Genomic DNA, 25,608 nt, shown 5'->3' with positions numbered 1-25,608 from the left:
TTTAAAAAATCAGTAAGTTTAAAATAAGCACAAAGTAAAAATTCTGAAAATCAAAATTGAAAGAAAATAACAACTAGATGGACCAACAGAACTGTTCTTTTAATAGATCAACGAACTAAATTATTAACTAAATTTATTTTTAAAAAGAAACTAAAATATCTTCACCAAAAATGAAAAGAGGGGAAAAAAAACTTAAAACACCAAATAGTACAATTAAGAAAATCATAAGGAACAACTATACTCAATTTTATAGAAATAAAATGAATATCAAGTAACAAGTATTTTAAGTTCCTACTACATGCTGGGTAGTGGAAAGTCAAACAAAGTGAGATCATCCCTGCACTCAAGAAGTTTATATTTTATTCATTTTACTAGTCATGAGGGAAAAGACTAGAGAATACATGTTCAAAGCTGAGTCAATATTGGATATACCCCCCACACACCCCAAAACCAAAATGATTTAATGGGAGGGAGGAAATTAGTGAATGGAGGAATCAGGAACATAATTTGAAGAAAATGATAATTGAATTGAGCCTTTATAGGAGACAAAAGAGAATGGACCATTCCTAAGAGTCAAGAGACAGTCTTTTCAAAGGTACAGAAGTAGGGGGTGAAATATATTGTATACACAACAGCAAGAATAGTTTGATTGAAGGGTATAGTTTTGTGCAAGTTGGAAATATAAGCTGGAGCTAGGTAGAAAAGGGCTTTAAAAGCCAAACAGAGTAGTTCATAGTTTATCCTAAAGCAGGTAAGTATCCCCTTAATCTTGAGACCAGAAGACACACACACACACTTTAGGCATTTATATGTAGGATAGATTGGAGAGAGAAAAGACTCAAGTAAGGAGAGATTTATTACATGTAGGATCTAGACTAGAATTAGTTATGGTACGAACAGAAAGGGACAGATACAAGAGATAGTGAGGAGATGGAACTGACAAGTCTTAAAATACATACAAAAATGTAAAATACCCTAACAAATTTAAGTAAAAAATAAACTAAACTGTCAAAGGATATGAACAATTTTCAGATGATGAAATTGAAACTATTACCACTCATATGAAAGTGTTCCAAATCACTATTAATCAGAGAAATGCAAGTTAAGACAACTCTGAGATACCACTACACACCTGTCAGATTGGCTAAGATGACAGGAAAAAATAATAATGATTGTTGGAGGGGATGCGGGAAAACTGGGACATTGATGCATTGTTGGTGGAGTTGTGAACGAATCCAACCATTCTGGAGAGCAATCTGGAATTACACCCAAAAAGTTATCAAACTGTGCATACCCTTTGACCCAGCAGTGCTACTACTGGGCTTATACCCCAAGGAGATACTAAAGAAGGGAAAGGGACCTGTATGTGCCAAAATGTTTCCAGCAGCCCTGTTTGTAGTGGCTACAAACTGGAAAATGAATGGATGCCCATCAATTGGAGAATGGTTGGGTAAATTGTGGTATATGAATGTTATGGAATATTATTGTTCTATAAGACATGACCAGCAGGATGATTACAGAGAGGCTTGGAGAGACTTACATGAACTGATGCTAAGTGAAATGAGCAGAACCAGGAGATCATTATATATTTCAACAACGATACTGTATGAAGATGTATTCTGATGGAAGTGGATTTCTTTGACAAAGAGACCTATTCAGTTTCAACTGATCAATGGTGGACAGAAGCAGCTACACCCAAAGAAAGAATACTGGGAAAAGAATGTAAACGTTTGCATTTTTGTTTTTCTTCCCGGGTTATTTTTACTTTCTGAATCCAATTCTCCCTGTGCAACAAGAGAAATGTTTGGTTCTGCACACATATATTGTATCTAGGATATACTGCGACATATTCAACATATATAGTACTGTGCTTGCCATCTGGGGAGGGGGTAGAGGGAGAGAGGGGAAAAATCAGAACAGAAGTGAGTGCAAGGAATAATGTTGTAAAAAAAAAAAAAAATTACCCTGGCATGGATTCTGTCCATAAAAAGTTATTATAATAATAAAAAAAATTATCAAAAAAGTAAATAAATAAATTGATGGATGAATAAAAGATGAAAAAATAAAAAAATAAACTAAACCACTCATTTTTAAAAAGGAAAAATGAAAGTACTAAGTACTACAAAGCACTAATTTTTTTCTCCCAAAAATCTAATCCAAAATAAGGTGTATGAATCACATCAAACATGCAAAAAATAAACTTTTCCAAAAAAACAGAAAAAAACTTGACTTAAAACACTTTGTTAATAACAAAACAGTAAAAATCACATCATTATATTTACAGCATTTTAAATGCATAAAAAAGTATGTATGATTAAAAAAAAAAGCACTAACTAGTATTATTTCTAGTGGAAAAACACTTAAAAGTTTTCTCATCAAAAGAGGTAAAGCAAAGAGACCCTCCCCCATCTCCATTACTATTTAAAAGGATATTAGAAATATAAAACAAGTATATAAAAACAAAGGAAAAGACTAATTTTCTAACAAGAGACAGAATGAAAAGGGTTTGCCATTATCAGAGCTCAATTGTAAAGCAGTATTTAGAAAATTCTGGTAACAAATAAAAAATAGAAAAGTAAATCAACCCACTAGATACGTACAAAGTACTAGAATCAAATGTTTTCAGCACTCTTGAAAATCCCAAACTTTTTGCTTTCATAAGAGTTTATCAATACTTTCCCAGTGCTACTAGGCTTCAAATCCTATAATAACCAAAGAGGATTGTAAAGATATTATATGTGTAGTTTGAGGCATTCTATCAAAGATCAGTTAAACACAATAAGTCATGAGGGAAAAGACATTACCAAAAAAATGTAAAAAAGCAATGGGAAAGTCCAGTAGCAAGAATGAGAGGCAATGACAGTCCAAGAACTACAATGGTAACCATATTCAAAAACAAATCTAAACAACATTAAATTTTTACTGAATATAAAGAGTAAACAATATAAATATAAATAATAAAGTCCCATTAAGTCACTTACAATGATCTCTCAGGAGTTAAAATGATGATCCAACTTTTTAGTGGAACTAAAAATTCCCTGAGCAAAACAGGACCAAACCATCAACATTAAGCATCTACTATATAAGTTATTGTTCAGTCACTGTGTCCAACTCTTTGTGACCCATTTGGGGTTTTCTTGGCAAAGAGACTGATAGTGGTTTGCAACTTCCTTCTCCAGCTCACTTTACATAAGAAGAAATAGAGGTAAGTAGGGTTAAATGACTTGCTCAGGGTCACACAACTAATAAGTGTCTGAGGTCACACATAAACTCAGATCTTCCCGATTCTACACTAGGTACTCTATCCACCACCTGACTGCCCACTATGAGCCAGGCACTGTGCTAAAAACTGGAGTGAATGAAAAGAAATCTGTAGTTTTCTTACCTGAATTTTATCTATTAATATATTTTTGTGAAAATTATTAATGATCACTTAAAATTTACTACCACTGAATGCATGCAAATGTTTTAGCTCATAAGGCAGAGAAACAAAGGATCTAAATAATAAAACCATACCTAATTAAAATTAATTAAATCTAAATAAAATTCCTCACAAAATGTTTAGATGAAGACACTATGGCTTTTGAGAAAAGCTACACAATTATTCAGAAAAAGGAAAAGCTAGAGTCTATCTGGCAAAGGCCAGAATGTTCTCCTTTTTACACACTAGTTTCCTCTGAGATTTATTGATTATTTGGGGTATAGAGTGGGTCCAGGGAAGTTTAGTATCTCTGGTGTGAAAGCTACAAGCTCTTTACAAGGCTGCTTCCAGCTTTGGTGTCCACCTGATCCACCTAACTCTCATCTGTGGCTCCAAGAAACTATTGCATGCAAAGTGGCCACACCCAGACGGGCTAGACCAGGTTGAAGTCTCAAACCCTGAGGTGAGTCAAGGAGTGTCTACCCTAAGGCATGTAAAGACTTTCCCTGGTAGAATGGGGGAATGAGAACAATTTGTTCCAACTTATTTAGACATCAAGGTCATCCACAGCATTTTGAGTCATCACCACTTAACTTGACTCTGTCCTGCCACAGGACAATGGAGGGCTCACTTAAATTCACTTTATGCACAAATCAAAAGACATCATCATGCTATTTTACCATTTCTACCTACCTCAATGACCTGTGGCAATAAAGAGTGCTGAATTAGCAGGTGTGGATACAGTGAGAGCTGTAGCCACAATGTTGCACACAGGTAGCCCAAGCCATAAGGTCATCTCACTAGAAGAAGCTGTAGGATTCAGCAGTCCCTTGAGTGTCTGAACAGTCTTTTAAGGATCATACTGCTCACCTCCCATAGAAAAAATGCCATAAAAATTGTCTACTTATCCAAACTTAGTCTGATTACCACAGCAGGCAAGGATCCCATTCTGTGGTAGAGACACTAAAAAATGTAAAGTTGATTCTGAAAAGTTGATTCCACTCACAATGGGTACAAGGAATGTACGCATAATCAACATAAAATCTAGCAGACCTCAAAGAGCAGCTCTTATTGCGAGAAAACTCGACAATATTGCATCCAAAGCAAGGCTGACAAACAAAGGCCACTTATTGAAGGAGAAGCTGGTTACACATTTTTCTCAAGTGGCCACAACGAAAAGGAGCAGCACCATGAAACTAGTATAGGTTTTGCAATCAAAACAAACCTAGTCACCAAGCTCACACACTTCCCAAAAGGAGTGAATGACAGCTTCATGGCAATGTGACTGTTCCTTGTGAGAAAACACCATGCCACCATCATCAGTGCCTATGCTCCCATCATGATGAACCCTGATGAGGTCAAAGATAAATATTATGAAGACCTGGAGATCTTTATCATCACTGGGTCAAAAGAGGACAAGTTTGTGATTTTGAGTTACTTTAATGCTAGATTCGGCATTAGACATGGCAAGGAGGAATATTGTTGGAAACAGCAGCAGCAATGGTCATTTATTACTGAAGATTTCTGCATCTCATGACCTCATCACCAATACTGTCTTCTGTTTACCTAAACACAATTAAACTTCATGGATACACCCCTGTTAAACATTAGCATTTAATAAACTATGACTTTAAGATGTAAGAGTGACCAAAACAATGTATGATGCAGAGTGATAGATTGATCACAGACTTACCTCTCCAAGCTGAATATTTTCAGTAGCAGTCCTAAGGCAAAAAGACTTCTGAGAACAGTTTGTCACCAACTTGGGAAGTAAATTGAGCCAACACACAGTTGGCAAAAGTGGAACAGAAAAGGAATGGGCACCTTTCATAGATTTGGTGTACAGCACTGCATTGGCTCGTCGGGGTCAGAACACCCACAAACAAACAAGAGCAATTTGATGAAAATGATGGGGAAATTCAGAAGCTGGTAAATAAAAAAACGAGAACTCCACAAAACATACCAGTAGAATAATTCATCCCCTCTAAGAAGGTAGCATTCAATTCCATCAAAAGCAATATACAATCAATAGTTAGATGCAGGTACCCTTTGATCCAGCAGTGCTACTATTGGGCTTATACCCCAAAAAGATACTAAAGAAGGGAAAGGGACCTGTATGTGCCAAAATGTTTGTGGCAGCCCTGTTTGTAGTGGCTACAAACTGGAAAATGAATGGATGCCCATCAATTGGAGAATGGTTGGGTAAATTGTGGTATATGAATGTTATGAAATATTATTGGTTCTGTAAAAAATGACCAGCAGGATGAATACAGAGAGGCTTGGAGAGACTTACATGAACTGACGCTGAGTGAAATGAGCAGAACCAAGAGATCATTATATACTTCAACAATGATACTGTATGAGAATGTATTCTGATGGAAGTGGATTTCTTTGGCAAAGAGAAGATCTAACCCAGTTTCAATTGATCAATGATGGTCAGAAGCAGCTACACCCAAAGAAAGAATACTGGGAAATGAATATAAACTGCATTTTTGTTTTTCTTCCCGAGTTTTTACCTTCTGAATCCAATTTCTGTGCAGCAAGAGAACTGTTCAGTTCTGCACACATATATTATATCTAGGATATACTGTGACATATTTAACATGTATAGGACTGCTTGCTATCTGGGGGAGGGGAAAAATCAGAACAGAAGTGAGTACAAGGGATAATGTAAAAAATTACCCTGGCATGGGTTCTGTCAATAAAAGTTATAATTATTAAAAATAAATAAATACTAAGGGGGAAAAAAAACTTAAGATTCAGGATTCTTGGTTCAGTAAGAAGGCAGATGAAAGTCAAATTTTACACTGATAGCAACAATCCAAAGTGTTTTTTATGATAAGCTAAAACTATTTATGGGCCAAAATCCTATAGTGCATCTCAACTACTCAGTGCTAAGAGTGCCACAATGATTAGTGATATAAAGACATGGTCCTGGAGAGGTGGGCTGAACACTTCCATAACTTTCTCAACAAACATTCATCAATAAATGCTGAAGCTATTAAGTTTACCTCAAGTTGATATCAATCACTGCCTAAGTGAAGTTCCAACTGAAGAAGAGACTTTGAATTGCTATTAGGTTACTTTCCTGTGACAAAGCACCAGATGCTGATTCTATCTATCCCAGCTGAGATTCACAAGGTTCTCCTACAAAAGGTGACTGAAATTTTCCAGGTTATATGACAAGAGGAAGTTATGCCCCAGGAATTTAAAAATGCCTCCATTGTCTATCTTGATAAAAATAAAGGGAATAGATTATCCTGTGACAATCACAAGGGGGTCTCTCTCATTTTTTACTGGCAAGATTCTTGCCAGAGTCTTCCTTAACAGGCTGACCCAACACCTAGAAAAAGGTAATCTATCTTGAGAGACTGCATGGCTTCAGAAGGGAATGAGGAGTAGTCAATATAGTATTTATTGCCCAACAACTCCAGGAGAAATTCCATGAGCAGTACAGTGGTCTGCACACAATATTTGTAGATGTGATCAAGGACTTTGATACTTTGATATTATGAGGGCTTGTGGAAAAATGTCAAAATTCAGTTGCCCAGAAAAGTTTATCAGTATAATATATCAATTTCATGATGGCATCTTGCCCAGATTCAGGACATTGGGCAATTCCCTCGAGCCTTCGCAGTCACCAATGGAGTGAAACAAGGCTGTGTGCTTGCTCCCATGCCTTTTAGCATGACTTTTTAAGCCATGTTGTCAAACAGCTTCAATGAGGACAAACATGGAATCAAAGTCAGCTATAGCACTGATGGCAAATTCATCAATTTAAAAAGGCTACAAGCCAAAACAGAGTGGAGGGAATGTTGGTGCATGATTTTTTGTTTGCAAATGATTATACATTCAATGCAGCCTCTGAAGCTGATATGCAACAAAATATGGATCAATTCTCTGCTGGATGTGCTTTTGTTTTGTTTTGTTTTTGCTGAGGCAATGGGGGTTAAGTGACTTGCCCAGGGTCACACAGCCAGGAAGTGTTAAGTGTCTGAGACTGGATTTGAACTCAGGTCCTCCTGACTTCAGGGCTGGTGCTCTATCTACTATGACAACTAGCTGCTCCCTGCATGTGCTAATTTTGGCCTAACAACACCAAGAAAACACAGGTTCTTCACCGGGCAGCACCACACTATCTATATGTGGAACCAGTTACAGTAAATGGTGAAGTTTTGAATGCTGTGGATAAGTTCTTCTCCAAGGGCAGTATACTTTCCAAGGATGTCCACAATGATAATGAGATTGACATGTGCATTGCCAAAACTAGCTCAATGTTTGATAGACTCCAAAAGAAAGTGTGGGAGAGGATAAGCAATAGATTGGCCTATCAAACTGAAGTAGCACAGAGCCAGTATGCTGACCTAATTGTTGTATGTCTGTGAAACTTGGACAGTTTACCAACACCATGAAAGGAAACTGAATAGCTTCCATTAAATTGTCTTAGGAAGAAGCTAAAGATCACCTGGAAGAATATGATACCAGTCCTTTCTTGAACTAAGCTGCCAAGCAGAGAGCACAATTCAATTGGGCTGACCACACTGTTCAAATACCAAATGTATGCTTACCAAAAAAATTATTTTATGGAGGACTCACATTGGGCAAGGGCTCATAAGCAATACAAGGTCAGAAAAAGCAATACAAGAATACTCTCAAGGTTTCTCTTAAGAACTTTAGAACTGTAAGACATGGGAGACACTATGGCATAGAACTACCCAACATGGCATACCCTCAGAGAAGTTGCTTTGTTCTATTAAGAAAGCAAAATTGATTTAGCCCAAAAGAAATGTGAAATATACAAAATTAGAGAAGCTACCCCAAATGTTCATAGGGGCTATTTGCATCTAATCTATGGCAGAGCATTCCAAGCTAGTATTGATCTAATCAGCCACAGTTGGGGACACACTGTAACTCAACTCTAACACAGTGATAACATTTTGGTCGTCTTTAAGTGCAAAGGACAACAAACCAAGCATTGATCATTTAAAACTGATTGATCATAAAGTCATTTGCATTTTCCCATTTCTTCCTCAATACTACAAGGGATTCTATTTATGGGTGCCAAACTCCCTCTTTTTCTATCAAAGGCATGATTATTTTGTTTTTCTTTTTTGCTTTGTTCCCTTTTGATTTCATCAAATCTTGAAAATCATTAATTTCCACAATCATCTTAGTTCTATTGTCTGGATGTCTTCCCTTAAATAAATAAAAAACTGAATGAATAAGCAAGTAAATAAAGATGAGTGAATGCTGTCACTTTAAAATATAAATTAAACATCTTAAAAGACACTCCCTTTGATTATGGTGGAAAATATCAAAGTTTAAAAGGCTAGGAGGAATAGAAATGTCAGGAAAAAAACTAGAAGATGATTAGCAGACCTACCATCATCAAGTCTTCAATGTTAGTTTAAAATAAGTAGGTTCAAAGATCTATTGTTTTAACTTTTAGTTCTATATGGGCAAAGAATTAAAGAAGCTAAATTTTTTTAAAATACAATTCTTGAAAAAAAGAATCTTAAAACATCTCCCCCAAGCTAGTCTTAAAGAATGACACACTATTTAGATAAAACAAATCTCAACAGTAATGATAACTGTTAAATTCCAAGTCAAAGAAACCTCAAAGTAACAACAGAATGAGTACCTGCTTATTATGGATTTGAAAATAAGGTTGGAAAAAGAATTTTTACATTAATCAAATACTTAGAAAACACTAAAATGCAAACCAATAATGTACATATTGCTTTTTAGTAGCTCATGCTCAGTAGCTTATTGAGTCCTATTATTATGGAAGGTGGGGGAACAAATGGATTTTGCACCTTTTTGGTGTGAATGCCTATTCTCATGAAAGTATAGATGCACATGCATACTAAGGAATACAACATACTTTCATGTTCCAACTTTTTTTAAAGCAACCACGCAAAATTAAGGTACCCCTCTACCATTTTACCTAACAATCTCAAGATTAAAAGGTCCCACACATTGCCTATATCTCTAAAAATTCTATATATTGTCTAGTCTTTGTTCCTTTCAGAAGAAGTGTTGCATGATGAGTTGATTCTGGCACTAGAAAGACTAGCATTCAAATTCCTATTCTGAAACCAGATAGTTGCATGACTCTAAGGTATGTATGACCAAGATTCTAAAAATTTTCCCACTTGCATTGGTATTATAGGATCACAGAGATTTAGATCTGTTCAAATAAGAGGCCCATAAATTTTCACCCTTCATTTGACAGATAAAAAATTTGAAATAAAGAGATTAAGTAAATTGCCCAAAATTACTCTGTTCTGTGTCAGAAGCAGGATTAAGTGTCAAACTCAGGCCATCCTAAATCCAAGTACAGTATTTTATCCATTATCTAACTTAGCTTGAGTTTCATCATTCGGGAGAGCTCCTTTTATCAGTGACAACTTAGGTCCAGTCCATATTCTTTTTTATCTGTATTTTGCAACTTTAGCTTTCACTTCATCCTTTCAACTTTCCTTTGAAAGAGAAACAAACTCCACTGCATACTCTTTTAATAGCATTTATTGTTATTTTTCTTCAAACTATTGAAGTACCACTATAAAATAATTTCACCTCTTACTCAGTTCATATGGTGCTTCTACTCTGAAAGTAATTCCAACATATTATCTGACTTAACTGAAGGCTTTTGGTTCTTTTGATCAATTTAATTATGGAACCAATATAAATTTATAAAATCAAAAATAAATTCTCCTGAGATGATCACAACTATTTAGCTTCCCATGACAGGCTGAAAGAACTGTTTATATGATAGGCTTAAAGAACTATATGGAGTTATCTGTGATTTCTTTAAAAACTCTCTTTTAACCAGGTACAACTGATATGAAGATGCTCTGTTTAGAATAATGAATCCTACTCCAAGTTCTTTTGCCACCACAAGGTGCCTGATTGTCAAAGGAGTTTTTTCCCCAAAAACAAAATTAATTTAAAATGTAAAGAGTTATGCAGCACTTTAATGGCAGCAGCACCACCTTTAAGTCAAATTAATATCATCCTAATTCCAAATGACTAAAAACCATCACAAACCAGTATAATATTACAACTATTATGAAGGCTTAAATATAAAAATAGTAGAAGTAATCAAGGCTTATGTAAACATATAACTTCACTAGTAACGCTTTAATGCTCAAAACCACTTGGCAAAAAGTTTGTCCAGATGACAAAATAACACTGCTAATGTCTAACGTAGTTTTAAGACTTATTAAAAAAAAGAATTTCATTTCTTATATTACAACAAAGATTGAGCAACAGATGTGTCAAGAGATTTATCCAAATATGACACCCACAAGGTAAATTTGTAGAAAATGATAGATCATAAAATATTAGAATTGGGACAGCCCCTTCATTCTGCAGCTGAGAAAATTAAAGCTCAGATTAGTACTAAGTCATAGAACTTAGAACTTAATACTGACAACTCTCACCTTATGTCAATTTGACTTTATAGTAAGAATTCTGAAAGAAATCTGCATTCAAATACTTGCTAACTATACTGTACAATATCGAGTTTCCTTTCTACTCCTGCCATTCTGCTCAATGTTCTAAGGCTCCCACCTTCCCCACCGAAGGAAAAAAAAAAAAAAAACCCTAAAAAAATAAAATAAAATCTAAAACTTCCAAGTGAAACCAAAAGAAGAGTAGAGGAAATCTGGCTTGAGACCTCCATTAGGGACGAGGAAGGAGTCCTGTGCCCTACTCCACTACTTGATCTTGGGTTTGAATGTTTGTCTTCTTTCTGGCTCAGATACTGCATGTCTGTCCTCAGCCCCGCTAAATGCTGCTAGCCCTTTTCCATCTGTGTCCATGTCCAGCCTTCTCCCTTTACAGGTACATGCTTCCCTTCCTGTCCCCTTTCATTTCTCCCTTCCCCACTTTCATGGGTTAAGTTCTCTAAGAGTTTTGCAAAACACTCCATTAATATAAAGCAAGAACTATCTATAACCCATCAGAAGGGGCCTTCTGACCCACCCAATCCAATATACTGCCCAAAACATGAATCTTATCTACATGATCCCTGGGAAAAGATCAATCTCTGCTTGAACACTTCCAGGAATGGAGAACTTGAAACCTAACAATAGAGTTCATTTTATCTTCAGATAGTTCTAATGATTATTCATATATTTGCCTCCCACACAATCTTAGATTTTGACTTAAGAACCCCCTCTCCCCAATAAATCAAATCTCAACAAAGCAGATACTATCTTTTGCTTCTTTCTGGATCCTGAGTGCCTGTTACAGTGCCTAGTACACAGTAGGCACTTCATGTTTATAGAATTATTAAACTGAATGTCCATCTTGAATCTCTTCAAGTTTGAAATATTCCATTTCTTCAGCAATTTCTCACATTTTGCATTTATATAACACCCCAACTGCTTCAGACACACTTCAAATTATCAAAATCACTTTTCTTAAAACGGGATCCAGAAACAAATATAATCCTGAAAAGCATAGAATGTGACAAGCATAGAATACAATGGTATATTAAATCCTTCCCGTTCAGGGCACTGTACTTTGATTAATACAAGATTTCATTAACTTTTTGATCAGTGTTGTATTTATCACCAACTTATACCAAACTTGTGGCTATTAAGAAAAATCCTCTTTTTCCTGCATAGCCTATTCTCTAGCCATGTGCCCCCCAAAATAATACTTCCACAATTGTTTTTTTAGCTAAGTGCATGACATTTATCCCTATTAATTTTACCTTGCCAATTTAGAAGAAAGAGGCGCATATGGGAAGTGAACAGCTTGCTATGTAGTGACTGGGATAGGGTCAGAACCCAGGTGTCTCTTGACAATCATTCCTGTGTTCTTTCCCAATATCACACAGGTTCCACAGTTATCTCTATGAAAAACAGAGTAATTCATAAAAATACCTAACCCAATTCCAAGGTATCCAACAGAAGTAAAAAGGAAAACAGTGAATTTTTGTTAGTCCAGATTAAAGTACGGAGATAGATATAAAGCTGAAAACTGCAAATGCCACTAGTTAACAGTATTTGAAAATTGCCCCAGGTAGAAAATTTTTTTAAAAGTTTAAAAAGCAGAAAGCAATCTGGAAATTTATCAATTTTACCAATGTGCAAAAAATTAAATACATCATTTTTTAAAAAATTTTGATAGTATTAAAAATAACTTTTTAGATAAATTACAAATCATGTGCCTCATGTAAGGTATAACATAGAACATACAAGTCTATAATACAAGTACTATAGTTACATTTTAAAATTATTTTGTCCAAGTGTTAAATTATACATACCTGCAGGGCTATCAGCATTCTCTCCTGAGTGTAGCTGGATGCCAGTAGAATCTATAGAATTTACTGTAACTGTCTGTAGATTTGGCAACTGACCAGTGCTTAGACTAACCGGAGTTGAAGTCAAGGCTCCACCTGCTGCAACTTGACCAAGGGTGAGAGTCTGAACAGGTGTCAAAGTAATTTGTTGGGCAGAAGTATTCTGTATTTGTAAGTTTTGTAAGTTTTGTAAGTTCTGGACCCCCTGCACTTGAAATGTCTGCCAGGTTATCTGTCCAGAAGGGGTCACTGTCTGTGCCTGAATTAAAAAGGTTCCAGGATTCAGCTGCAACTGAAGATTTTGCAAGGCTTGCTGGGATATACTCTGGCCACCCGCTTGCACACCATGGATTGTCTGGGGTGTGAGACCTTGCACAATCTGGGCTTGACTAGTTGGCTGCTGAGACTCTTGGAGTTGTAGATGTTGTACAATAGGCTGTGCTGTAGAGACCTGAATATTCTGAGTTTGTGTCTCATCAGAGACAGATGACTGGATATAGTTTCCCTGAAGATCAGAAGAGTGTACCTGACTACTAGAAGTGGTCAAGCTATTGGTGTTCTGTGGTAATATACCTGAACTATCTATAGTAACAGGCAACTGTGATGAAGAGGATGTTGGCACAAATAAATCTGTATCAGTATTAGTTTCACTAATTTCAGGAGAAACTCGATCTCCAGTCCTTTCTGAATTATCTGAACTATCCATAGCTTGTCCGGTGTTTATCAAATGTCCATCAGCATTAATGCCTGCAGTCATTGTCTGAGAACTGCTGGAAAGTCCCAAAGAATCTAGATCAACACTATTGATCGGTACAAAGGTAATATTTCCTGGCAAACCAAGAGGCACATTAGCAACTACTTGGGCTTGTCCAGGAAAAGATGAACCACCAATTGTAACTCCCTGAACCTGGACTTGTCCACTCTGTGATAAAATATTCTGAATATTAGAAGATGGTGTTCCAGAAGCAAGTAATGTTTGATTAGAGCCAGGAATGATCTGAATTTGACCACTTTCTTGATTTATATTCCCATTATCTGACGAGCCCGTGAAACCAATTTGGACCTGTTGACCATCTGTTGTCTGAATCTGAGGTATGACTTGATACTGAACGTTGGACACTGTACCATTAGATGAATCTGATCCTGATGCAACTGAAAATATTTGCTGGTTCTGCAAACTTTGAAGGGGAAGGACATATTGCCCACTTGAAGTTACTGTGGCAGTACCTGAAATTTGTACTATATTACCAGCTTCATCCTTTATATTGGTGGATGTTGCAGGCAAAACCTCCCATCTGTTTGGAGTTTCTCCTAGTTGTACAGAAGTCAAGTCACCTGTCTGGATGCAGAAAAAAAAAAAAAGTTATATGACATATATAATCCAACAATCTATACATATCTTATAAAACAATTGTAGTAATCTACACTTGAGATTAAAAATTATGCTATTATCATAATAGAATTTATAGCCAATTGTAGTAATGTATGAACTATATTAATTGCTACTGCTAGAGGTATTAAGAAAGCCAAAGTCATGAATTTAATGCTCATAAATAGTACATGAAAAAAAAAAGTATCACAAATTGATCTCCCACTACCAGTCTGTTATCACATGCCACTGATCAAGAGGGGCTATAAAGATAATTCAACACAAACCTATCATCACTACTGAAAAAAATAATTCACAGTCCAAATCTCACTAATAATATTAGTAATGTTGCCTTTCCTCTGCTGATTATTCCCTATTTATTTTGAATATAGCTTGTTTGAACATAGTTTATATGTTGTCTCTCCTCAGATTGAGCTCTTAAAGGATAGGGGCTGCCATTTATCTTTCTTTGTATGACTAAACTTAATAGTTTCTAGAACACAGTAGAGATTTAATAAATGGTCATTGACTGACTTTTTCTTTGAAAATGTACATACATTAAAAATACTACTGCAAATTTATCTTCAATTGCTTAAATTATAAAAATAAGATCTGTACACTAATGCTATGAATTTCAAATTTGAAGATAAAAGGTCATTTTACACTACCACACTACTGGAGTGGCAATCTTCAAACTAATTGGTCAGATCTGAGGTACAATACAATACAATGAAAAAGTCTATAAATTGTGGGAGGAGAACATAAAATACAACTAGAATATTAAGGCTGGGAAATTTTTAAAGAAAAACTAAAAAGGTATTCTTGCTACAAAACACACATACACAACACACACAACACACACACTCTATTTCATCCACCACTCTGCAATACATAGTATAAAATTTCATATTGAATTAGGGAATGCTATTAATGGCATCAAAATTCTATCCCAGGTCCTCAGATCATATTGTGATTCAACTAGTTCTATAAGAATATTAGTACTATGCTATTCTGGAGCAAATTCCCACAACTCCTCTATCAGTAATCCATAAAAATGCCCTTTTCTAATGGGTTTTCAAATAAAGGAGTATAAGTGACCTATAGTTACTCCATTTAATTAACGACAAAGGTTACTGCATACTAGTCACAATTCTCCCCCAAAGGGTTCCAAAGAAGCCAAGGGAATATGGGGAACATGGATGAAAAGCAGGTTAGAGCAGATTATCAACTATGCATGATAAAAACTAATGATCTGCAACAGCATTACAAAAATCTTAGCTATTGCCCTGTCTTTCTTCCTAAAGAATGTCAAAATTTAGAAAGGAATGGCCTAAAACACCACAAAAGAAGATTTGCCCTGAAAACTGGATAGTCAAGTCCTTGAGAAAGAATACTGCTTTAAAGAACACATACACTAGATTGATAGCTAAACCACTCCCAAATACACAATTGTGTCCTCATTTCCCATATCTAATAGTCAGAAAGCCATGTATCTTACAGTATCCCATAAAATTAAAATAAGGGAATTCAATTTACATCTCTTCAGTTTTCCTAACACAAACTACCCACCTGATGACTTTTAGCAGAAAAGTCATAGAAATCATGTTTAAGAACATTTCTTAAAAATCTGATTATCTTTATTGTTCAAATAAGAAGGCCCAAAATTTTATATTTCACCATATTTTTCAATAATCTTTTAAATTCAAATAAAAATTTATTTAACACTCTAAACACTATGCTAAATAATGGAAAAGTATCAAGTACCGATTAAGACATGGCATCCTTCCTTACATGGTTCTCATACTCTACTGAGGATTATGACACATGAATGTTAAATTAACTATATAATACAAAAGCCTTTCAAATATTTAAATAAGATGCAAACAAAAAATATAAAACTTTAGACAACAATTAAAATAAGTGTCAGGGACAACACATTATATCTGATATCTGAATGGCAAATCTTACTTTCCCCTTTTCCAAATGCTACAGTAGCAATCCAGGTTTACATTTCAATATCTGTTTTAAATCAACTAAAAGATTATCTAAATCTCCTTATGGAATATTAACTTTCAACCAAAAAGTTTACCTTAGCTTACTATTAAAAGAAATTTATTTAAGAATTTATTACAGGAGTCAATATTTCTATTAAAAGCAAGGCAATTTTAAATAGTGATCATGAAATCTTCCCTTTTCTTTTTTTCCATGGGGGAAAATACTGGACATCCTTTTTGAACGTTTGTTTTTTGTTTTGTTTTTTTACATATTTACCCACTTCCTATAAACATGGATAACTAAACCAAACTTATTCCAAACCAACCTATACAACCTACAACCTTCTAATAAAAAAAAAAAATTTTTTCTTGAAAACAAAATCATCACATGGGGGAAAGAATACAATTTTTCCAAGTAAGACTATCATAAACAAAATCATACAAAGAATGCTAAAAATAAACTGACTTTGGGGAGTTATAACTACTATGATGATTAAAATTATAAAAATAACAACCTTAATTCAGACTTTGGGACCCTGTAGACCACCTACTCCAAACCATGTCTACAGTATAATCAACCAGTAATCATCCAGTTAATTTCCAATGAGATAATCCACTACCCATTACCTCCTCTAAGGAAGTTTATTTCACTTTTGGACAGCTTGAAATCGTTATTAAGGTTTTTTTTTACATACAAGCTTAAATTTGCTCCTTATTTCTACCCACAATTACTAGTTCTACCTTTTAGAACTAAGAAGAAGAAAACTTCCCTTCTCCATGGTAGTCTTTCAAGTACTTGAAGATGCCTATTTTTGTCCACTTTTATACCCTATCTGTCCCATTCTCAATCATCTCTTCTATCATACCCAGTTCCTTAGAGAAAAGCACTCATGAGGGACTCGTCTTCCTGGATACTGTGTACAAGACACCGTGCTAGCATCGTAAATGAAATAGTACCAGCCCTCAAGTTTACCTTCTATTGGAGAGAATACTGATAGACAGACAGACAGATAGACAGCATATAGTATATAAATATATATATATATATATATATACACACATATATGCACACACACACACACACATATACAGCATATAGTACATAAATACAAACCACATACAAAATACTTTAAACAAGAAATTCTTTCCTAAAATGTGGCACAATTCTCCAGATATGGTCTGATCAAGAAAGACCACACTCTCATCTTCATTCTGTATTTCCTGAAGCTTTCTCAGCTTCCATTCTATATTATTTACTCATACTGCACTTAACCCTTCACTAAAAGACTCATTTTTTGAAGAGGAAATACTATCTAACCACACCCTCTCAATCTAGTAAAGTTGATTTTTCTGAAGCCAATGTAGAATTTTGCATTTACCCCTATTAAATTTAGCTGTTTTAGACTTAGCCTAAAGGAGAAGTATTGTAAATCAAATTAGAATAGAAAAAGAGTTGTGAAAATGATAACCTATTAGTTTCCTCTCAGGATACTTCACATGGAATCCTCTTGGCATTTCAAAGGAACTATATAGTTTTGTAATCCAAAACAATTTAAAAAGGAATCTTATTAAAAACATAACTTTAAAAGTTAGCAATATACACTGGTACCTTACCATGTACAGATCATTTAACCTCTACCTACCTCAAGTCCTAGAAATTCACTTAAGTCACAGCTTAAGTAAGAACTCAAGTGGATATTGAAGACAATTGAGTTACAAAAAATCCTTGTGTGTGTAATGCTTTATAAACTAACATAAATACCATAAGAAACAAGCAAAATAAAAAGATATAGGTTTGAGAATTCACAGGCAAAAGAAGAGAGAGTAGTTTTTCAGTTTGCCTTTAAAAGGAAGCATTTTGTGCTCCACAAGGATAAAATATACTTGCTGGTCAACCAAAACAATTTTAAAGCTTCAAAGGGTAAAGTTGTCACATTTCCTGGACTATCTTTTCTGTTAATAAATGATTTTAAGAAATTTTAAATAAAATCTGTATTGGAAGATGCCATTTCTCAAAATTAGCACTTCTGAAACCCCATTAATTCATAACACCCTAAATGAGGAAGCCATCCTTCCATAATATATACTCAGCTAGCCAACCACCCATTGCTTAGGATAGTCCAGAGGTGGCACCAACGTTAGGTTTGTTGCTATGGCAATTCATTGCAGCTGCATTCTCCAGAGCAACCAAGCATTAAAATATGGGATGGGAGATGGATTTTCTCTCTGCAGACAAGAGAACTCATAAGACTACTGTAAGTAATTAAGTATTCACAATACTCCTGGAATATATCTATAGTATCTACTAGGGAATCACTGTTTTAACTTCTCTGCCTATTCAAACTGCTTTAGAAGTTGCTAAGGACAGGGGAAAAAGGAGTTGAACTGGAAATGAAAACCTATGTTGGGTCAGCAGGATGTGAAGGAGAGAGATGTTTTTCATATATTCCAATCAACTACAAATCTTAGAAATCCTTTAAACAATTCTTTGGCTTCTTTCAAGATGAATGCTACTTTGTACATGAAGCCTTCCCAATTACTCCAGAAAGATTATCTTCCTTACTCTATATATCTTGTATGTGATATTAACTTAAATGTTGTCTCTATCAGAATGTAAACTCCTCTGGGTCAGTGACTATTTTGATGTTTTTGCTTCTTTGCAGCTAAACCCTTAGCACAGTACCTGGCACACAATAATAAGCGCTTAGTAAATGTTTGTTGAATTACTAGATTTCGAGTAACTGATTATTACTAATTAGAGTATGCAAATGTTTAGTTTAATATAATTTATAATGATTAGATAATAAAATCACCCTCTTTTTAACAGAATAATGCTTGAGTTCTCTTATAAAAACCAATCTAAAAACGTACCATTAGCTTTTACTCAAAGAACCACTCATTAAGAAATTCTGTGCTTAACAATGAAAATTTAAATTAGAAACCTTTACTTACATGTCACACAATCTTTCATATTTACCTGTCCATAATAATGTATGTAATATGGAGTACAGTTAATCTTAAAACTAATAACCTCAAATTTCTTGTGCAGTTTATGTGAATTGACACTGCTGGTGAATTAAGTTACTTTTTTCAACTTCCTGATTTACATCTTTAATAAAGGTGAATAATAATAAATGAAGTGCCAAAGTAAAGACAAAATTGCACCAGGTTCTTGCTCTAAGTGTCTTTGAGACTTGTCTATGACCTAGATCACATTTATAAGGTGCAATATTTTGACTGAGACCATATGAACTCTCATCTCAGCTCTGCCAACTTACCACCTATATGACCTTGAGCAAGTACTTCACCTCCTGCCTAGATCTAGGTCTCACATAGAAAATGAAGGAATTGATTAGAGGATTTCCAAGGTCGTCTTCTAGCTCTGCATCTATGATTCTACCAATATTTTTTCTGAACAGAATTTCTGAGTAATTAAACCTTTTGGAGAAGATCCAAGAGACCCAGGTTATGCTGAACTTGACAAAGCTGCAGAATCAAAGCTCTACTTTAGCCATCTGGCTTTTCAAATGCCTTTTTCCCCCTTCAAAATGTTAAATATTTAACCTAACAAAATTAAATTATGCACATGGGTTTCTAAAGTATATTAGCTATTATAATATATTATATTATATTATATTATATTAGATACCTATCTTTCATATTGACAAAATTTTAAAGTACTTAGGCAATAAACATTTATTAAATAAAAAGTACATTTGATCATGGGACCAAAGTATCTTACTTTTATGAAAAAAAAAGTCTGAAATTCATTTAAGTAGAAAAGTATTTTTCCTAAGGCTGATATTCAAATGTCTTAAATTTTACTCAAAATAAAAACTTTTTATGCACATGTGCCAAACAAAAATTACTTTTCTTTCTTTTTTACATTCACCTGGCAGGAAATTTGCTAACAGTAAATATCAAGGAGCCCAGAGGAGGAGCTGAAAGACTTGAAGCAGAGAGGTATCAGTTTTTTCCCTGCCACAAAATCCTTCTACTTGTACGACTGACATACATGTATGTTTACCCATCTATGAAATAATATTAAGCTTGCTAAGTTCCAACTAAAAAAAGATTTGTTCTACTTTAAACAGACAAAAATTAAGTAAATAAAAGAGAAATCAACTTCACAATTTTACTTTTACAATAGTCTTCTTTAGTTGTTGGACCCATTTTTGCGTCATTTGGAGGATGGTAAAACAGAACAAAGTTATTGATGCTTAGAAATCATCTATCAAGAGAGACTATCAATATTTAACTTACCACACAACAGCTGTCTTTCAAATCATTTTAAAGGAGAATTTATCTATTATTCTTGTCACAAAAAAATGTCTAATTTCACTTTTAGTGCATTAAAATGAATTGTGTTTTTTTTTAAAGCACAGTGGATTCCTTTGTTTCACTTTAGCAAAGTATTTCAAATCTCTCTAGGGTATAATTTAGCACATCTATAATATAAAAACTATTTAACAATCAGAAATCTTAAATTGAACTTGATAATCTACAGAGATCCCTTACATACAAACATAAAAGAACATAGCAAGTATTTATTGACAAATTGGATAATCAAAATATCTTAAAAATACGAATAGGCTTGTTGCCACAATCACTATAACCAAAGAATGCTGGTTGATACCAGAACTGTAATGAGTAGTATACACTGAAGTTACTAAAGTAGCAACATTCATTGATCCTAAGGCTTTTATGTAATTCAAATACTATTTGCCTCAAGTTCAAAACTCAAGTGTTCTAAAAGTTGTTTCCAGGTAATTTGCAATGGACCTTCATTCTAAACTTAACCAGTTTTCAGTCTGCCCCCACCTCCCACCCTAATGAGTCCCAAAATACTATGAAAACATCACAATAGTCCAATCAAATCTGTCAAACTGGCAGTCCTAATTATCCCAAACAATGATCAATGCAGCGCCAGTTTTGGACATGTGATTTGTTTTGGCAGACAAAATATAGACATAGATTAACATGTACAGAAGTAAAAAATCTCAAATATAATACTTGGTTTTTATTGTTGCTGTTCACATTAAATCTCTAAAGACAAATAAACCCTCTTAGTATGCTGCTGTTTAAATTTCATCATTCCTTCACACGTGAAGTTCCATTTATGTTGCAGGCATGCAAATGGTAGACTCGAACAATGTGCTTGATCACCAAATAGCAAGCTGCATTTCTTCTACAAAGCAAAACAAGTCTAAACGTTCACAAAGAGGAAGCCTTAACTTTGTCTACGGTTTATAAATCAAGACTGTGAAATCGACCAGCCCTCCAGAGGAAAAGCCCTAAACGCGAGAAAGCCAGGGAACAACAAAGACTCGGCTCTGGGAGGGCTACTTTGGCCGACAAATGCATCAGCGCACAGCGCGGGGCGATGGAGTTCGCAGCACTGCGAGGAACCGCTCCAACATCCATTTTGGAGTGAGTCCTCTTCCCCACCCGCCTTTCCAGGCTTCATTTTGTGGAGCATTCCCAGCGAGGTGCTGCAGTGACAATGGAGGGGGAAGCCTAGGCTGGTTCCTGAGTTAAGCAGAGAGAGGGAGGAAAAGGAAACAAACGGTCTCCCTGCCTTCCCAGCTCCCTAGTTCAGGACGAAAACGCGGGGCCGGCGGGCAGGCCGGGGCGGGGGGCGGGGGGGTCCCCGGGCCGGCCGGGGCGGGGAGGGGGAGGCGGGCTGGGGAGGGGGAGGGGCAGGGCCGAGCGCGCCGACTTACCGCCCCGGCGGGGTGATTCCCGGCGGCGGCCGGCTCCTCCTCGTCGTCGGGCAATGGCGGCCCTATCTTGCTGCAGGTAGCGGCCAGTAGAGCGAGCGGTGACGGCTGAGTGTCCTACCCCCAATGGGCGGGTTCAGAAAGGAGAAAGGAGGGGAGGGGGTGGCGGTTACAGCCGAGCGCGGCTCACACAGGAAGTGCGACTCCTTCCCTCCAGCGGCCGCCCGCCCTCTCGCTCTCGCTCTCGCTCTCGGCGCGCACACACCAGCTGGAGCTGCGGCCGGGCCTCACGCTTCGCCCCCGGAACCCCGGGGTACCTGCGGAGGGGGGGGAGAGCGAGGGAAGGCGCGGGAGGGGGGGCGGAGGGAAGGCGCGGGAGGGGCCTGGGCGCGTCGGCGCCTCGGGCGGGCCAGCTCCTCGGGGGCGGGGGCGGGGGCACAGGAGGGAGAAAGGGAGGGAGGGAGGGAGGGAGGAGGAGAAGAAAGGAGGGAGGGAGAAAGGAGGGGAGGGGGAGGCGAGGGAGGAGAAAAGAGTGCGAGGGGGAGTTTGGGTATGGGCCGGAGGAGCTCCTTCCTTACCTGGGCCGCCGCCGCCGCCGCCGCTGCCGCCGCCGCGCCATTTCCGTGCTGCAGATACTCGCCGTGGCCGCCGCCGCCGCCGCCACTGTCCACGTCTAAGGCAGCCATTTCCTCTTGTTTCACAGGCTTTTCGGGAGCTGTAGGCGCCGCGGGGGGGGGGAGGGGAAGGGGGGGGAAGGAAGGGGGAGGGGCCGGGCGGTGAGAGCTAGAAATTACTATAGTAAGCCCAGACTGAAAATCTTTCCCCTCCCCCCCTTCTCCCCCTCCCCGTGCTAGTGGCTCGCTCCCTCCTTCCTTCTCTCCCTCCTCCCCTTCCCCCCGCCCGCCTCGGCTGCCTGTAACCCTCCTCCTCCTCCTCCTCTTTTCCTCCTCCTCCTCCTCCTCCCCGCGCTGCCCCTGCCCCCTCTCCTCTCCTCTCCTCCCCTTTCCCTCCTCGCCGCTCTCACTCGCGCTCTCTCCTCTCGCACGGTCGGTCACCCACACGCACACCGGAGGTTTGCGCTCCCAGCGGGACTCGGGGCCCAGGCTTGGGACGGCGCTTCGGGGGTTGGGGGGACACGGGATTCTTAGGAGCAGACGGTGGCCGGGGAAAGGAGAAAGCAGAGAGGGAGGCTGTGCCTTCCCCCCTGCCCCGCACACACTCACACTTCCCAGCTTCACACACACACTCGGAGGCGGCGGCGGCGGCGGCCCCGGGGTGGTTGGGACTGGCAGCGGGGAGTGCGCTCACTCTGCTTTACGTACCGGTCATAGTGTGTTTAGGGCACCTCAGGCGGGACTCCCCGCCGCCTTACACATGGTGAGGAGCGGAGGCGGCGGCGGCGGGAGAGGATGCGGGAAGCGGCGGCGGACACGGCCGGAGCGGTCCGGGGGATTTTTTTTCCTATTTTGATTGACTGTGCGGGAAACACAAAAGGTGGAGCCTCTAGCCCGAAAGGGGGGAAGAGGGTGACAGCCCGCCCGGAAATCCCGCCCCTCTTCTCCCCGTTCATTCGCCACTACACTCCCCGCCGGTCACTCTCATTGGCTGGGGAGCCCGTCACTCGTTCGCCCGGGCGCTTCGCTTCCTGTTTGCCCCCCGGGTGGAAGGGGAGAGACAATGAGCGACCGCGGCGGCGTCGGTTTCCGAGCGCGGCTTCTGCTCGCCCGTTACCCCGCTGTGCCCGCCTCGCTTGCCGGCTGCTGTTCCCCAGTCCGAGGTCCAGGCCTCTCCCGCCTCGCTGACGCTCGGAGCCAGCCGTGCAGGCCCCGCCAGGCGCCAGCGTTAGGGAGGAGGGCTGAGCTGAAGAGGAAATCCGTCCCCTGTGGCTTCGGCTCCCGCTCGGCGATTCCTCCATCCTGGCGGCGGCTGTATCTCCCCTGGGCCTCGCACAGCCCAAGACCCCGCAGCTCCTCTGCCAAGGGGCAGTGGCTGAGCCCCGGGGCGGCTGCTGCCGCCGTCGTCTCCGCCGCTGCTGCTGCTGAGCAAACCAGACCCGCCCCACGAGCCCGGGGGGAGGGCGCTGGTATTGGGGGAGACACCCCCTCCGAGGCTGGAGGAGGATTTCCTCGCTCTCCTCGCCCTCGCTCGCTTTTGCTCTCCTTTTCTGTGCAAGCCACCGGGTTTCCCATCCTTTCTGGCTTTGCCGCCTCTCATCGAAGGCGATGGAAACAAAAAGAATTTGCAGTGTGCACACATAAAATGTGAAGTTTCTTCTGCTCAACCAAGACATGAAAAACACTTAATTTATACATAACTATATATTCACAAGTATGTATTTGCACACATAAGTCTCCACCTGTCTGCCCCTACATACTGTATGTCATAAGTGAAGTAGATTCTGGAGTCGAAGCATTTTTTATTTTTCATGAAGTTGCATTTTCCCCAAGCTACTTAATCCCCCTTGGTGCTGAGCCGAATGCTTTTTAAAAAATAAGCATTTCCAACAGAACGTTTTTAAGGTAACAAAGTAATAAAGGATCTTCTTTTTTGGAGCGTTTTCATTTATTTCATTTGGGCCAGTTTTAGATTAATTGAGTTCTTTGGCTCTTATTCAGTCACCCCAGAGGGGAAAAACTTACCTGACCTGTTTGCCAATTGGAAGAAACATCTGCCTACAACTTACAGATTTGGTTGCCAAAAAAGCAGTTCAGAGGAAGAGGTGAAAATGCTATCCATAATGCTCCCATCTATCGATATATAGATATATCGTTTAAAGCAAGCTATCTTGCTTCAACTATCAAATTCTAATAGGAAACTTTCCTGGATTGTAAAGCCCCTGAACCACTAGCGCTGGACTCGGTAATCTCTAACGTGAAACGGCTCTCATTTTGCATCTCATTGCTGAAGCACCTGTCTAGTAAGGATTGTCTTTTTAATTTAGGCTTTTGGTTGCATTAAACCTGGAACTGGCAGGAATCTGGTTTACATGTCTAAAAACCATGAACACAGAAATGATGACTTGAAATGTGCCTTCCTGGGTGGAATTCATCATTACAAATGGTTATTTCCTTTGGCTTATTTTCATATGGTGGAAGCTAAAGATATTCTTTGAACACAAATGGTGCTGTAATGTACAATATATACATAAAGACTTTATTCCTTCAATTATTTGATATCCTTCCCAGAAATTATTTTGTATTAACTTTATATAAGCTATTCCTTTCTCTTCCCACCAAATAGAATATAAACTTAAAAGACAGACTTTGGTTTTGTTTGTTTGTTTTTTGTAGAATTTTCTTGGCATGTGATAGACAATTTATGCTTGTTGAACTGAATTCAACATTTCCATGCAATTTCTCTAATGCAACTCAAACAGCTGACCTCATTGTTCTGCTTATAGTATGGGTCCAAGATGTTTTTATTGATGGACTAAGTCGATGGATATAACTAAAATAGTCTAGTACCTGGTGTCAGGAAAACCAGACTTAAAATACTGCCTCAAACATTGCCTGCAGCAAGTTACTTGATGCCTCCCAGCCTCAGTTTCCTCATCTGTAAAAATGAGGATATTGGACTTGAATATCCCCATATTCTCTTCCCCCTCTTGATTTGTGATCCTTTACTTAAATATCATCTGACTTTATACCATTCTTTGAAAATAAAATATATCTTCATCTTTCTTGGAAATCAAGATAATTGATCTAAGGAGAAGAAATGGCCTTTTCTTAAGTCTAGACAAATCTTAACAAGGAGTTTAAACAAAACTGTTTTGATTTCTTAGTGTCAAT

At 38.1% G+C, this 25,608-nt stretch overlaps 1 protein-coding gene across 1 annotated transcript in view; it reads right to left on the bottom strand.

The window, feature by feature from the left end:
* SP3 (Sp3 transcription factor) overlaps window positions 1-23,287 on the bottom strand; it is a 50,591-nt gene extending 27,304 nt beyond the window's left edge. Inside the window, exons 1-4 of the mRNA XM_031960439.1 lie at window positions 23,143-23,287; window positions 22,399-22,535; window positions 21,824-21,937; window positions 12,702-14,076 (exon numbers count right to left, since the gene is read on the bottom strand). Coding sequence (XP_031816299.1) covers window positions 12,702-14,076; window positions 21,824-21,937; window positions 22,399-22,535; window positions 23,143-23,149 — 1,633 coding nt within the window. The 5' untranslated portion in view covers window positions 23,150-23,287. The remainder of the gene's footprint in view (window positions 1-12,701; window positions 14,077-21,823; window positions 21,938-22,398; window positions 22,536-23,142) is intronic.
* Window positions 23,288-25,608: the final 2,321 nt, after the last annotated feature.

This window comes from Sarcophilus harrisii, chromosome 3 (assembly GCF_902635505.1).
Source record: "Sarcophilus harrisii chromosome 3, mSarHar1.11, whole genome shotgun sequence".
In the NCBI taxonomy this organism is placed as follows: Eukaryota; Metazoa; Chordata; class Mammalia; order Dasyuromorphia; family Dasyuridae; genus Sarcophilus; species Sarcophilus harrisii.
Note: the sequence above shows the minus strand (reverse complement) of the source record. Positions and strands in the feature narration are given on the sequence as shown.